Source organism: Nannospalax galili, unplaced genomic scaffold (assembly GCF_000622305.1).
Source record: "Nannospalax galili isolate Female #2095 unplaced genomic scaffold, S.galili_v1.0 scaffold43, whole genome shotgun sequence".
Lineage (NCBI taxonomy): Eukaryota > Metazoa > Chordata > Mammalia > Rodentia > Spalacidae > Nannospalax > Nannospalax galili.
In genome coordinates, this window is record NW_008353342.1 from 3,580,411 (window position 1) to 3,596,583 (window position 16,173).

Genomic DNA, 16,173 nt, shown 5'->3' on the forward strand with positions numbered 1-16,173 from the left:
AAAGACTGTTCCAGAGCATATTCAAATAAACTAGAGACTAATAAATATCAACATCTACCATCTAACTTGACATTATAGTTGAGATGAGTGTGCACTGTTGATCGGCATGCACAAAAAGTATTGGAACAAGAGGGCACCTGTGTGTGCATACATGCTGCATGTATACACACACACACACACACACACACACACACACGTGCGCACACATGCACACACACACTCGCACTAAAACCTGCACCTGAAAACAATTGGCAATCTCTACATTTCAATTTCTAAATTTTGATGTTTTTATTTATTTTGAAATAAAGACTAGGAACAATGCATGGAATTTTAAAGTGAGACTGCATATAATTAGAAAAACATAACCAGGGCATATATGTTATTTCTTAGGAAAATAAAACTATGTACAAAAATTATCTCTGCACATTAATGTTGGCCCTGACTAGTGGATCCTTACAATTAAATACCAACATAGAAACAGAGTGATACAAAGGTACTGGCCAGTGTCTCCAGTGTCTTGCTTGGCTGTAGAGCTCAGGTGTTCCCTAGTTAAAGAACGCACTTAAGATGGCCCAGAGTCTGGCAGGGTCCTCACAGTTATGCCGGAGTCCCCAGTGAAGGAGCAGGTCCTCCTTCTGGCCCAGTGTCTGGGCACAGAGCAGGCAGTTAAAGCCTGAATGGGTCCACAGTGGGGGCCCAGGGCACACAGGGCCCTGTAGGCCATTCATTCCCAGTTGGCCAGCTTCATTTTCTACCTCTGCTTCCCCTTTGCTCTGCTGAAGATGGGGGAACTGCCCTTTCAATTTAGGAAAAGCTTGGGGGTCCTCCACAGAGGCACATGACTTCTCTGGCCTCCTTTTCTGGTCAGGAGCTGTGACTCTGCTGCCTGGTAGGATCACCTCTTGAAGCCTGCCTTGAATTTCCTCCCCATGAACATGAAGCAAATGAAACTTTATTTCAGCAAAAGACTGGGCAGTGATCTGACAACGGCCACATCTGATTTGTAATTTGACTTCGTCTGCCTGGTTTAGAAGGAAGTCTTCTTCCAAGCTTGACTTGCTTTCCCTGAAAAAGAGGGAGAAACAGTCCAGGTAAGATATTGAGGCAAAACACAACTGGAACCCTTTCTCAGCTCTCTACCTTCAGGGCTGTAAGACACCCCTGCTGGGAGAAGTGGAGGGTGGGCCACAGAGTGGAGCCTCATGGAAGCCACAGCACACACTGCCATTCTTGGAGCCACACATTTCTCAGGTTAGCACAGACTATGTCAGAAGAGTCCTGCATCTCCCCCAGGTGAGCCACCTCCCTGGTTTACCACAGGTGCAGTTGATATGGAAGAGCGAGGCACTACTACAGGAGGAACTGGAGGGCCACGTGTCCCACACCACTCATGCCTCTTGTACCACCTTGGGCAGCTCAGATACCTGACCTCAAGATCAAACTCTAAGGACAGGAAAGCAAGTGGAAGGGACAGGTCCATGGCACATGAATGGAAAGCTCATTAGTGAGAAATGGGACAGAACTGCCCAGGAAAAGGAAAATCAAAAGACAAGGAAGAGTGAGAACAGGGCGCATCTTGCTTTTATCCATCGTGACAACCAGGACGATAAAAAACCCAGGGCAGAGAACCCACAGTGTTGGGATGGGTTTTTCTCTCGTCTCTGAGAGTCGCCTCAGCCTGTCAATACCTGTGGCCTGCACTGAGGACACTTCCCTGGCCTGCTCAGGTGTCTGTCAGCCTGCCAGATTACAGAGCTTGTTTGTAATGTCAAGGGTCAGTGCTTACACAAAATGGGACATAAGGAGAAGTTAATTTAGCCTGACAGGAAAAACAGGCACTTGTAGATGGTTAGGTGGGGAACCCGGTGTCTGATAAAGGTGGCAGACCCCTCAAGTCACTGATGTGTTTCAGTGTTGTGGGGCAGATGATTATCTGGATATGAATTCTGTGGACGCCATCTGGGGGAAAATTACTTTATAGACTACCAGGAACTATATACAATAATTTGCTATTTTATCTTCATATGCAAAAACAACCTGTTACCAACTGTCCCCAACACACCTCAAACTGGCATTTATGCCTCAGCTTACACAGGTTAGAGTACTTAAACATTATGACTGACCAGAAACCAAAGAGAAATGACATCATTCTTCACAAACTCGGGGTTGGGGGGATGGTGGCTTATTGTACCTTATGAAATCTTTTTTTGTTTTGTTTTTCATTTCTATTTTGAGGCAGGGTCTCATGTAGCCCAGGCTGGCCTTGAATTCCCAATTCTCCTGCCTTTGCCTCCCAAGTGCTGGGATCACAGGTGTGCATTACTACTCCTGGTTCCCTTATGAAATCTTAATCTTCTGAATATAAAACTGGCCCCTCTTTCTCAAATCAGAACAGATGCTCTTCCAGGATTCCCTCAGTGAGCACTCACCTCTCCAGTGGGTTGGTGGGCCCTTGCACACCAGCATCTCTGTTCCTGCTCTTTGGCATGTCCCCTGGCTGTGGCTCGCTAGGGGAGGGCTCTGTGCTTATCACAACCCTGTGCACCTCCTTCAGATGGCCAAAATAGACTTGGACATGACCAAACACTTTTGCACAAAATTCACAGCACACAAGCTTCTTTGGGCGATTGTCACAGTGATGAAGCTTCATGTGTGCACTCAGGCTGCCGGGACGGACGTAGGCCTTCCGGCAGATCCGACAACTGTAAGGCTGTCTGTTGGTGTGCATATTCATGTGGTCTAGTAGGTGCTGTTTGAACTGGAAGTGGTGGTTACAGACAGGACATCTGTGCCAGGGTTTCTTAAAGCCACCGAATCCATTTCTGAGTGCAGAGCTGGGCTTAGGGGCAGGATAGTCATTCAGCTTGGGGCCAAGGCGTTTTGAAGAGAGTGTATTACTGGGCAGAACATCCTGAGCCAGGCTGCTGGGAGTCTGGGCCTGCAGCACAGCTGCAGGGGGGGCCAAGGGAGCCAAAGCAGACATGACAATGACAGGCTTAGGCATGATGCTACGGTACTTTCTTGCAGCCAAAGGCTTCTGGTCTCTGAGTTCTTGGGGACTGTTTCTTGCCCTTTCTTTACCATCTCCACATATGTTAATGCATTTCTTCTTTCTGCCCTGAAATGCTAAAATCTCATCTGATGCCTTTCGTTTTCTTCCTGTTCTCTTTGCTGCCCTGCTGCCAAGTTTAGCTTTGTGGCTGAGATCTAGTTTGGTGATGGAACAGAAGGACTCACTGTGCTTTGAATCCTGTGGGGTAGGTATCTTTCTGGTCATCTTGGTAGGTGTGCTAAAGCCTTCAGTGATGGGCGATCTCTCATCGTGGTTTGCCCCAAGTTTAGATGAAGATGATTCCACAATGTCAGCATCTGATTCTGGTTTGTCTGTCTCTGTTATTTTCACTCTTGAGGAGGGCAAGATGGCCAGTTTACCCTTGGGTGCTAAAGAGACCAGTGGAACTGCACTGCTGAAGATGGCAGGATCCACTTGTTCTTTAAGCTCTTCACTGGCAACAGCAGGCTTTGTGGTTACCTCCTTACTGGCACAGCTTGCTTTCTGCAAAACCCCTGAGAGGCTCTGAGTGGCAGAGGGTTCCTCTGCAGAACATGCTGGGGTGGCAGGAGGGTCCAGATCTCCATGGCTGTTTGTCACTAGAGGATGTGAATCTCCTTGGCCACTAGTCAGTGTAGCTGTGTGGATGCTGGCAGGGGCAGGGTCTAAGGTGGGCATTTGCTTCAGTGGGCTGGGTTTGTGTGGCAGTTCAGGATGGGCTGGTGGACAAGGGATCATCTGACATGTCTGGGCTGGGTCAGGAGGAGGTTTAGTACAGTCACTCTTGAGAGAGCTCAGGCCCCATTTCTTTCTTAATCCCTTGTTACTTCTTGGTGGTTGGTATCGAGGAATAGGCAGTTTAAGGTTTTCAGGCAGAGCTGTTCTGGGCTTCTGAACTGGCTGTGCTGAGGTGACACTTGGCAAAGCAACAAGAGAGAATGTCCCCTCCTGGCCAGCCACCTGCATCAGGGCATAGTTCTGGGTGGGCATGCCCAGGGGCTTGGAGGTAAGGGGTGGTGCCAGACTGACTTGGTCAGAAAGTGATGAAGGACAGGGCAGTACTCTGGATGTTAGAACTTTGGGCACAATTTTGGGTGCAATGGTCCTGAACTGACTCTTACTCTGTGAACTTTTCCCACTCTGTGTTGTTCCAGAAGGGATATTTGATTCACCTGCAATGACAATACAGCACAGATTACTGCAGTGTAACTGTTTTGGTACTGAGATTTCAAATAACATCTGATCTTTGGCTGGAGACACAGCTCAGTGGTTCAGAGTATGTACTTTTCAGAAGGTCCAGGCTCTGTTCCTAGCACCCATTCTGGGCAGCTCATAATCACCTGTAACTTCAGCTCCATGGGCACCTGCACACATGTATACATATCCACACATAGACACACATATGTATATAACTTTTAAAAACATGATCTATTCTGTTCAGAACAAATATTTCATTGGCCTGCCCTTATCTTCCTGAGCAACTTCCTGTGTCCTTCAAGAGCAGGTCTGAAGGTCAACTCAAAGATGATGATTCTCCCCACTGTTGCAGAGCTCCTATTAAACACAGGGTGTCCAGAGTTGTGATAGTCCTGGTCCTTATACTTTGTAAGCCACCCATTCAGCCTCTGCACTTACCCATTTTTGACCCATCTTCATAAGGTAGAGCAGCCCCACTTTCTTCCCTGATCACCAAAGCAGTGAAGTCTCTCCCCTGGAAGACTTACTTGCTTTATATACATGCCTAATTTCCCTGTACAACCTAACTAAACTTTATGAAGGTGAAACATGGCTAAATTTGTCTCCATATTACCTACTGCATCTTTGTTCTGAAACAAATGTTTCTTGCCTCAGCTGGTTTTTCACTGTCGTTTAGGCTGCACCACTGTCCTTCTGGCAGTGCAGTCAGTTTTAAGCCGTGATGAATTCCAGACTAAAGGCAGCTTTGGTGCTGCTCCCCATGTGACTTGTGAATTTCCTCTCACACCTTTCAAACTGTTTACGTATGCTTTTGCAATTAAATCACCAGTATTAAAAAAAGCTGATGTGACACCTTCAAAAATGTTGAACATAACCAAAAAGACACAGAATGATAAGGATACAGAGCTGAAGTAAAACATTACAACAAGCACACAGAAAGCACTTTCTAGGATACTAATGGGGACAACTTTAACTGACAGAATAATGCTCCATTCATCTCAGATTTATTAGCCTGACCACAGACCAATTACTACAACCTGAAGAGAACAATTAAGGAAACATTTTGGTTCCCTGCTCTAAGGACTGAATCATCCATTTTATTCACTGAGGTCTCAAGGTCACAAGTCCTGGCTATGGAGAAGTTTCTTATTTCTAAGTGCCTCATATTAATCAAACTTGGCTTTAGCTCACATTTACTAGATGCATATACTATTCTAGGAACTGGATATTCCAAGCCCATAATCCCTTTTCTGAAATAGTGGGGCCACATGTGGGTTGGAATTTACACTTTCAAATTTTAGAAAAGTAATAAGATACATACAGCAAGCATTACGTACATCCCAGAGAATCATGGGGGCATCCATAACTAAACTAACCGCCATGTCTACCAATGAGTAAAATTCATTAGTATTCACAGCACACGAGGCGATGAGGTCTAAATTATTTCATTTCACTTCATCTCTTAATGATTTAGGTACCTAACTTTTGATTTTAGATTTTGGAGCTGTGTGTAATAGATTTTAGAAACATTGTTTGTGGGACACCAAAAATAGGAAGGTAGGTGGCTAACAATCGAGTGAAAAAGAATTAAAAATTAAAATCAACCAGAATTTGACTATGTAGTTTTACCAGGAAGTTGCTTGTTAACACTATTAAGCAACATAGGAATAATTTTAAAAGTACATTGACTAACTTATTTTAGAAAGTTCTTTACAGCCTGGTCTACATAGGTAGTCCTGGCCACACAGTGAGACCTTGTCTCAAAAAACAAAACAGAAAACCAACAACACCCCATTCCAAGATCTCCAGTCCTGCTGTTCCAGAGCTCAGGCCTCTCTGCTAGCTAGTAAGAACCAGCCCATCCTGTTTGACTAGTCAGGATGAAAAACTATTACAGAGTTCTAGAACTTGTCAAGTACAGAGAATAAGTGTCTGTGATACCCTTAACCCTAAGTGACACATCTTCAATGCAACCTCTACACATAGGATGAGTGCCTCTCTCAACTCTCACCAGACAAGTTTTCTTATATAGCAGATGGTGATTAACACAGAAACCCACAACTGGCCAATGTGCTTATTCTTGATTAGGGTACCTATTTTAAACCTCTGCATCCCAAGGCTCAGAGATCATTGCAGAAGAGGTGGTGGGAAGACTGTAAGAGCCAGAGGGAGTTGACCAAAAGAAAACAGTTTTATAGACAGCTGGTCAGTTACACATATGAACTCACAGCAATGGTGACAGCATGTGCAAGTCCTATGCAAGCTCAAACCAGAAAATGATCCAGTATAGACATGGGGAAATGGGTATGAAATTCCAACCCAACCTAAGGAACTTTTGCCAATTGATGATGGCTTCTGGGAGGGGAAAAGACAGTGTCTTAAAAGGATGAGATTTTTTTTTTCAGTCTTTTTGAGACTATAGGGTCTCCCTATAGTCCCAGCTGGCCTGGGACTAATTGCTACGTAGCCCAGGCTGGTCTTGAACTCACAGAAATACACCTGCCTCTGCCTCCTGAGTGCTGAAATTAAAGGCATGCACCACCACACCTGGCTACAGGGTTGAGACTCTTGGTGGGCCCAATGGATGGACCTACACTGAAGGAAATTTGTGGACACAAATCAGACTCAACAGACCATCTTACATATATACGAGTACATTAAATTGGGAAAGAGGCAGTGGGGGGAGGTGTGGATAGGGGAGGGGATCTAAATGCCATCAACAGAAACCTAAGAAAGTTCCTTAATATCTGATGAAGATAAAGGATGTTAGGAAGCACTTCACATGTTAGCTGGAATTGTAGTAAGAACAATGCTGTGGCAGAGAATGTTGGGAAGCATTTCCCACACTAGCCTGAATTAGGGTAAGGAGGATGATGCTGTGGTCTAATAGGATTCTTTCTTAGTTTGGTCATCATGAAGTCAGGTACTTGACCGTAGTCACCTAACTATATTGCTACAAAGATTTTTTTGCTTATAAGTTTTTAAGTTCTATTTCTATAATCTTTCATTTTAAGCCTTAGATCCTCATCTTTTGAAATAAAATATCAAAGTTAAAATAAGTATATTAATTCAGGATGGAGAGAATTTTCAGAACTCTAAAATTATTGGCAGCTTTTGGTACTTATTGGTAAACCTTATTAAGTAATTACATTAACAATAAGAAAGGTCTTTGAGTTCTTAAGGGGGGGAGATAGCAGAACATAGGTAATATGAAGGGATAAGAGGGGGATAATGAAGAGGTTTAAGTGGGGAAGGGCTTGGGAGTATACGGCAGAGTAAGGGCTAGAGAGAGGGGTTAAGGATGCTGGAAAAAGTTATATGGAAACTTGTTTTATAAGCTTCTTAAAACACACACACACACACACACACACACACACACACGGAATTTAATTGGAATTACCCTACACAGGTGTGGGAGACAAGCTTGAGCCTAGGGTGATATTGCAACTGTCATGGTCACGTGGTTTCCAGGAATCCAGGCTCTGTAATCAGAAACCCAGCGTGCTTATGAAGCATTCTACCCACTATTCTGTGATAGGACGTTAAGTCTGTTATGCTAATAGGATGATGCTAATAAGGTATCCTACTTGCTGTGCTGTGATTAGACCACTACCCCTATATAAGCTTGTGCCTTCCTGCAATAAATCAGACCCGTGTCACTGAACCTGGTCTCCTGTGTCTGAATGCGGCTCTGCTGACAGTCTCCTCACCAGCCCTGGGGTCTGAGGCCAGGCAGAAGCAGCAACAAAAGGAGGCCGCACAGGGCAAACAAAAGAGCTGCCTCAACACCAGGCAAGTAGAAGAGTGGCCTCAGCCCAGGGCGAGTGGAGGAGCAGCCTCGATGCCCGTGAGAATGAAGAAGTGGCACCCACGAGAACGGAGGCATGGCCACCGCTGGTGGTGACTGCAGCTGGCGCCCAAGGTGGGGCTTGAAAAGCCCGACCCCACGAGGCTGTAAACACTTTGGGCTCCCAATGCCCTCTTTGCCAGTGATTCTTCTGTGGGTGCTCGCCGGTTTTGTTCTCCTGTGCTGCTTCTTCTGGCTCGCAGTCATCAGTTTGGCGTGTCATTCCTGTCTCCACCCATCGTCTTCCTGAACGGCTCCTGAGTCCTTTTGGGTACGTCTTGCAGGGTGAGTGACCTCCAGTATGGGGAATAGTTATCCAGCTGCTGCCGGCCTCCCTGCTGCTGCACTGGTTTCTCTCCTCAGGAGTAGGCAAATTAGAGTAATAGAGAAGGAAGTAACTAAGGTATTAGATGAAGTGCTAGCTCTTGCGCCTTGGTTTACGGATTCCTGCTGCTGGGATCTGGAGCAATGGGCTTGTGTGCTATTCATGGCCAGAAAGAGAGAAGTGAGGGAGGAGCATCCATTATCTGGGCTGTTCTACCCCATTGTGACTGCCATTCTGGCCTCGCTTTGGGGAGTTCCCCCCGATGCCCTGAGCAGAATAATCTCATACTAAAAAACACAGATAAACAAATAAAGCAATAGGATAGTGGGGACGGCCTGTCCCAGGCATTTCTAGTCAAACCAAACTAACTGATTTCTGATTTGAAAATGATTACTGCTGATAATGAGGTAAAAAGTGACACTCTTATGATGGGGAAATGATGACTGCTGATAATGAGGTAAAATATGAGAAATTAGGATACAAGGGTCCGCCTGATAAAAAACAAAAAGTCAAGATTGCCCCTGCCCCGCCATTACAGGGTGGTGGCTACCCTCCACTATCTTGTATTGGCTTTGATAAAAAATGGAAAGTTAAGGCAGCCTCTGCTCTGCCATTATGGGGCGATGGCTATTTTCCGCCATCTTGCACTAGCTCTAAGGAAGTTTCCTCCCAGTCCATCTACCCCTCCCTTCCAGAGGAGGACTGGAAGCCGCTGCTGCCTAGGCCCTCTCCTATGATACATTGGGTGATTTTCCACAGTTTTTCCCAGTTACCATCAATCAGGGACTACAAAACCCTAATGTCTGGAATCCATAGTCTCATGATACTTTAAAAAAGCTGTGTAAGGCAGCCATTGAGGATGGCATTCATTACCCTTGGTTTGGTCAGCTATTAGATACCTCCTATGATTGGCAGACTATCGCCCATGCCTGTCTACAGGGAGGTGATTTTCTCTTATGGAAGGTTGCTTATCAGGACGAATGAGAACAACAGGCAGCGAGCAATAGAAATGCCAATGTTCAAAACATTGGATTTGACACCTTGGTAGGGCATGGCAATTTTAAAACCCCACAAGCCCAGGCACAGGGACCTCCTCGCTACTTTGAACAAGTACGGCTTTGCGTGCTCCGTGCTCAGAGCTATAAACATTTGGTCCATGCATGCTCTTCTTGTGCCACTCTTCTACCTTTGGGGCCATTACAACCTGCTGGGACCCTTCCTAGAGGTCTTGGCCCAAATAAGATATGGCAAATAGATGCCACTCATTTTTCTCCTTTTGGCAAGCTCAAGTATATCCATCATATTATTGACACCTGTTGTTAATGCAAGGGCGAGTCTATGCTTGTGTCTTTCCAGATTATGTTCCAGCCCCCATTTGGATTCCATCCCGAAACATCAAAATTGCCTGTGATAAAACCCTCCCTCCACAACCACCAACCCCAGAGATGGTAGCCCTGAACCTGGAGGAAGCAAACCACCTCTCTACCACCGAGAGACCGACCCAACGTCGCAGACAACGAAAGCCACCAACCTGGGGAGACCTCAAACATCTCTGCAAACAGAGACATTAGCTAAGCTAAGTCCTCAATCTAGAGGAAAACCTTTGTCTATGATCCTTATTTATGTTATCAGTATTGTTAACTCTCAAGCTCTAACAACTCTTGTTAACCCCCACTAACCCTAACTTGACAGATTATTAATGTAGCCAATAGAAAGGAGATAAATTCCATGTAAAAATCTATACCCCCAGCCAATGGTTCCCTGAACTACAGATGTACCGTGCTCCTGTCTGCCTTAGCTGTTCCCCTTATTATACTAACTCTTCTCCTGATTTTTGGACCCTACATTGTTAAGGATCTTGATAATTTTGTTAAAACTCATATTTCTTTGGTTCAGTTAGCTGTTGCCCCACCTCCAGATCTTGCCAGGCATGTCTCTGAAAGCAAGGACCCACTGTTCCTTGCCCTTACCAACCTATAATTGGCCTACAATGGCTTTCAACAAATTCTTGACCCCTCAGGAAGCCTTTAAAGAAGCCAATACTGAATGTACTGCCTCTCCCTCTGCCAAACCACACAAGGGACCCACCCTTTGAGGGCTGGTAGTCAATGATGGGTAAGATCCTGAGAGATGGGACAACCTAAGACAGGCAGAGTCCATTATGCTGGGTGACCCTTGAGGTGGGGACAACAATGCCGAGGCAAAGAATCTCAACTCCCACTGGTTGACATGGAGTTGGCACCACCTGCTCTTAAGGAAGCTCGCCATCTTGAGGGAGGGGGCTCTTGATACAATGACCCCCTGAGCCACTGTACTTTGCCTTAATGTATCTGGACTAATATCAATATGCTATATACCTCACCTTTAAAAATAAAAAAAAGGGGGAGATGTGGGTCACTGTCAGGGTCACGTGGTTTCCAGGAATCCAGGCTCTGTAATCTGAAACCCAGTATGCTAATGAGGCATCCTACCTGCTAGTCTGTGATAGGACGTTAGGTCTGTTATGCTAATAGGATGATGCTAATAGGTATCCTACTTGCTGTACTGTGATAGGATGCTAAACCTGTTATGCTAATAAGGTATCCTACTTGCTGTGCTGTGATTGGACTACTACCCCTATATAAGCTTGTGCCTTCCTGCAATAAACCAGAACTGTGTCACTGAACCTGGTCTCCTGTGTCTGAATGTGGCTCCGCTGACACAGTCTCCTCACCAGCCCTGGGGTCCGGGACTGGGCAGAAGCAGTGACGACAGGAGGCAGCACAGGGCAAACAAAAGAGCTGCCTCAACACCAGGTGAGCAGAAGAGCAGCCTCAGGCCAGGGCAGGCAAAAGAGCGGCCTCAGCCCAGGGCAAGCGGAGGAGCAGCCTCGACGCCCGTGAGAACAAAGGAGTGGCACCCACGAGAATGGAGGCATGGCTGCCGCTGGCGGTGACCACACACAGGGGATAATTCTCCTCCAAGAAGCCACAGGTTGCCAAATAAAAAGCCCCGTGCCAGGTGTGGGATACTTGCTCTGGAGCTGTTGGTGTTCCAGAAACACCCCCCCCCCAAACAATACAGGCTGCTGCCATAGCTCTTGGTTGTCCACCAGAACTATAAAGTAAGACACTACTGCTGAAGACAACAAACACTTTAGTCACAGGATGTGGAGAAATCAGTCTGGTACTGAGCCAGGAAAGCTAGTCAGCTTTCAAATACTGGAAGGTGCTATCCAGGCTGCTGCTGTGTGGGGGTGGGGGTGGGGGTGGGGAGTCATCAACAGTCTTACTCAGATGTAACCCTGTGCTACACTATCGATTGGCCTGACAAGATATACTCATGGGTGCAACAGTGACATGAATGTAATGTCATGCTATAGTAAATGCCTGGTATAGTAAATCTTACCAAGAACCTACGGCTGGGAGATCATAGTTCCAGGGAGTAAACCTACTACTATTATTTTGCTAAATGGATGTTTAGCATCAAACTACCCTCTAAATTTGTTATTTCTATACCCATAGATTATTGCAGCTCTTGGTCCTCATCAGAGAAGCTTCTTGTAGAGGAGATTAATGAAAAAACTCACAAGTAGTCAAAGTACAAAGAATAAGAATCTGTGGAGCACTCAGTCATAAATGGGACATGCCAGGGACTATCACAGAAGAGGGGAGAGAAAGATTGTAAAAGTCACAGGTTTGCAAGGACTGATGTGAAACAGTGTCTTTTGGTCATGACAAGAACACTGAATTCATGACCTCACAACAGCTGTGGTGGCCTGTGTAAGACCTGCACAAGATCAAGATAGTCAACATTGTAGCATGGAGGTGGGGAGGGCTTCAGGAGCCCCCATCTGTAGCTGAGGAGCTATTGACAGTTGATGGCTATTAGGAAAGGGAGAGTCAGTTTTCTTTAGGGGGTGGTCCCTAGGTTTACCACACTCTAGTCAATGGCACTACACCATGCTTGGGAAGCACAAATTAGACTCAGTGGGTTATAAAAAGAAAAGGCCCACATCTTTAATCCCTAACTTGCAGGTGGAAATCTGTGAGACTGAGGTCAGTCTGGTCTACATAGTGAGTTCTAGGCTAGTGGAGGCTACAGGGAGACCTTGTCTCAAAAAACCAAAATAAACAAAAATAAAGAACATGAAGTTGGGGAAATTGGGAGGGGTGAGGGGTGGATCTGGGAGTAGTCAGTGGAAGAGTGGGGGTGAATACGATCAAAATACATTGTATATATGTCTAAAATTCTCCAAGAATTGCTAAAAGATATATTAAAGATAAGGATGCTTCTACAAACAGATCCTGGGTGGGACAGGGAGATAGAAGAAAACACTGTCACTTATACCATTCTTAATCTGAAGTGACTGAGCAAAAAATATTGATAACCATAGTTGCTCTGTTAGTTGTTTTTCTTGCTGCTATGACAAAAAACCTGGCAAAAGCAACTGAAGGGAAGGACAGAGGGAGGGATGGAGGGAAGGAGGCAGGGTTGCTTGGATTATTGTGGCTCAAGGTTTGGGGGATACAAATGACAGGGAAAGTAATGGCAGCAGGGGCATCAGGTGGCTGTCTACATTGTGTCCACAGTCAGGAAACAGCCAGATGAATGCTGATGCTAGCTTGCTTTTTCCTTTCCGTTTTATTCATCCAGGACCCAAGCCCATGCAATAGTGCCACCCACATTCAGGGTAGGTTTCCATGCTCTATTAAACCTCTCCAGAAAGCCTTCATGACATAGCCAGAAGCTTGACTCCTAGGTGACTCTAAAATCATCACAGCCTTCTTTTCCTCCAAATGCCATTGTTTTTCCTGTGTCATTTTGTTTTTACTATGTTGTAGGGACAGTTGGAAGAAGAAATCCTAACCCAGGGAAATTTAAATGTCCATCAGGCCGCTAGTGATAATCCAGACACACAGTACTTCGCAGCAGTACAAAGGAATAGCAGACTCTCAAGGCATGAAATCCGCTATCATTACTTGGATTATGAAGTTGGGGAGCTACACACAAATATATTTCCAAATATGGACAGAATAGTTCTTAAGAAGGGACTTCGGTGGGGGGACTCAAAATTTGGAAATCAGACAGGAGCTCATTTTCTTCCTGCCCCCATTCATGCCTTACTCTAGGGAGGTGCTCCAAAGTATCTGCTTAATGAATGAAAGAAAGGTCTATTTTTAGTGTATTTATTCATTCATTTATTGTGAGTGTGTGTGTGTGTGTGTATGTGCTCATGCCATGGTGTACACAGGGAGTATGAGAACAATTTGCCAGTGTCAATCGGTTCTCAGCTTTCACAATGTGGGTCCTGGGGATTGAACTTGGTTCATCAGGCTTGGTGGCAAGTGCCTGTACCCACTGAGACATCTCATCAGTCCAACTTTCCTTATTTGAATCAGTTTCTGAAAGTGGGATCTTTGGGGCTACTCTTGAGTGTGAGTCCATGCATAAATGACTGCATCTAGACACCTAGAATGGCTCGTGTTATTTTCCTTGACTATTTAATGACAAGAATTGCTAATGACCAGAAAGATAATTCAATAATCTGCCAGGTGGCACATCAGCTGCCTCCTGAAGTTCTGCACAGAGAAGTCGGGAGCTCATTACTTCCCAAGGTCAGTGGAGTCCTGGGAATGGTTTCAATCCAAACATTCACAATGAAGGTAAGTTATGCTAGAATAACTATAGCTTTCTTAAAACTAGGTTTTGAACAACAGGAGTCCTTAGAGGAGGTAAAGTGCTATTACACTTTTTTTTTTTAAACTCTAAAATGCTAGGAAGTATGACTGCAGGAAGTCTTTCTTGGCAATACAGCTACAACAGTAGCTTATTCCGCTGCATGAGGACAAGGCCTCACAGATGGTGTGATCTAAAACCTTCACCTGCACCTCCTAAATTACAGATCTTGCAGAGCTGCATACCAAAGAACAAGGAGGAGAAATTCCACTGGCATTCACAATTTCTGGAAATGCTGCAGAATTACCCATAACAGAGTTAAAAGAGACTCCCAGGACTCCCAGGTACTAAACACGGGCTTTTATTAACTGAAAATATAAATGACTCACTCAGTAAAATTAATTTTTCACAATTATTTAATAAGAATACTTAATATTAGGATTTTTAAGTGTGGGCTGTTTTTCATATTTTAAGCATATTAAAGTAACTATTTTGAAAAGTGACATTTACAGCCGGTAAGAAACTGATCTGACTGTGGAATAAAGGGAAACTGGAGGTGCTGAGTGCTTCTTATGGCCTAGAATCTACAACAGGTCTTTTACTTGAATCCTTACTCAGCCTGCAGGAAAGTAACCTGGCTTCCCTCTTCAAAGATTAAAAAAAGTGAGGCTGATGGGAAACTGAGCAGAGCTCACAGTCTAACGATAATGTAGCGTAGCCCAATCTGTTCCTTTTGAGGAACAACTTCCTTTTCTTCATTCTCTTGGCACCCTAATTAATCTCAAACTAGAATACTATTTTGGAATTTTGAGAAAAACAAACAAACAAAAAAAACCCAAAAAACAAACAAACAAACAAAAATTCCACTGGAAACAGAAACATCAAGTTTGTATTACCAGAAAACGATACTTTTAGGAAGCCCGGTTATTTGACAGAACTAATTTTTGTGAAACTCAAGCCATGTGAAAAGAAAGAAAGTTAACTTTCAGCGTTGAATTTACCACTTACTACCCTCAGGATTTTGACAAACCCAGGGAGGATGGGGACACTGGTATAAAGAATGAATGATGTGCATCCTCCTCCTCCCCATCCTCCCCCCCTCTTTCATCACTAAAGCCTGGATCCATTGGGCACTGTTTGATGTTAGGAGCAGGACAGGATCAACCATGAGGCTCCAGGAGTCAGCATCTAAGCAGCTTTATCAAACTCTTCCACAACACAGCTAGGGTACTGAAGAGACAAATCCACGGGCAATTCTCTAGCCTTCTACCATCAATTCCCTTCCTGCTTTTTAATGGCAGAACACAGGGTCCTGCTTTGTTGACTCTATGCAAGGCACACCCCTCATGATGCCCTTGGTTTGGCGAAAGTTCCCTTATTCCACCTGCTGCAGTTAGGAGGGTGCAGAGAGAGACCAATGCCCCTGCTCTGGACACAGGGCCCTTGGATTTGGGCTTTGAATGAATGTGCTACAATTAAGTGGTAGAGACAATGATTTTAGGAGTGGTAAATTTAGGCTTTAATTTTATTAAACTGGAAAGCCCTAGATTCAATTTTATCTGTTGGCACCCGGGTGCTCCCTGTTTTTATTTGGCTTTGAAGTAATAAACTCCAGCTGGGGTTGAAATTATTTCCCAACATGGTCTCTGGATAAAATAAGTATGCTGAAACCTGGAAGAATTCTGGGGTAAAAGAAATGTTTCAAAAGCAAGGAGCTCAACTTCATTTTGTTGATAAACTGTAATAGACACATTTAGCTGTGCCTATCCACAGTAACAGGCAGGCTGTGAGAACGCTGAGTCATTTCTTGGGCCCATATTTCAGGAAATTGGTGGCAGCACAAGGCAACAAGTACATTTCCAAGCGGAAATCCGAGTTTGGATCTGTTCATTCTCCGTGGTACACCTGCCCTGCCCTGCCCTGCTGTGCCCTGCCTTGCTGAACCAGGCTCCCAAGTAACCTTCTCCTACCCCTTGGTTATACCCATAGTCAGCAGGCTTTCCGCTCAGTGTGGTTGACATCAAACAGTGAACTCACTGCCCTCCTTAGCAAGAAAGAGAATTCTCATTTTTCTAGTAGTTTTGTTTATCAGTA

At 44.9% G+C, this 16,173-nt stretch overlaps 1 protein-coding gene across 1 annotated transcript in view; it reads right to left on the reverse strand.

Annotated features, from left to right (window-relative positions):
- Positions 1-279: 279 nt before the first annotated feature.
- The window catches only part of Znf438 (zinc finger protein 438), a 199,449-nt gene continuing 183,555 nt past the window's right edge, over positions 280-16,173 (reverse strand). The window contains exons 5-6 of the mRNA XM_029554776.1: positions 2,430-4,224; positions 280-1,065 (exon numbers count right to left, since the gene is read on the reverse strand). Coding sequence (XP_029410636.1) covers positions 546-1,065; positions 2,430-4,224 — 2,315 coding nt within the window. The 3' untranslated portion in view covers positions 280-545. The remainder of the gene's footprint in view (positions 1,066-2,429; positions 4,225-16,173) is intronic.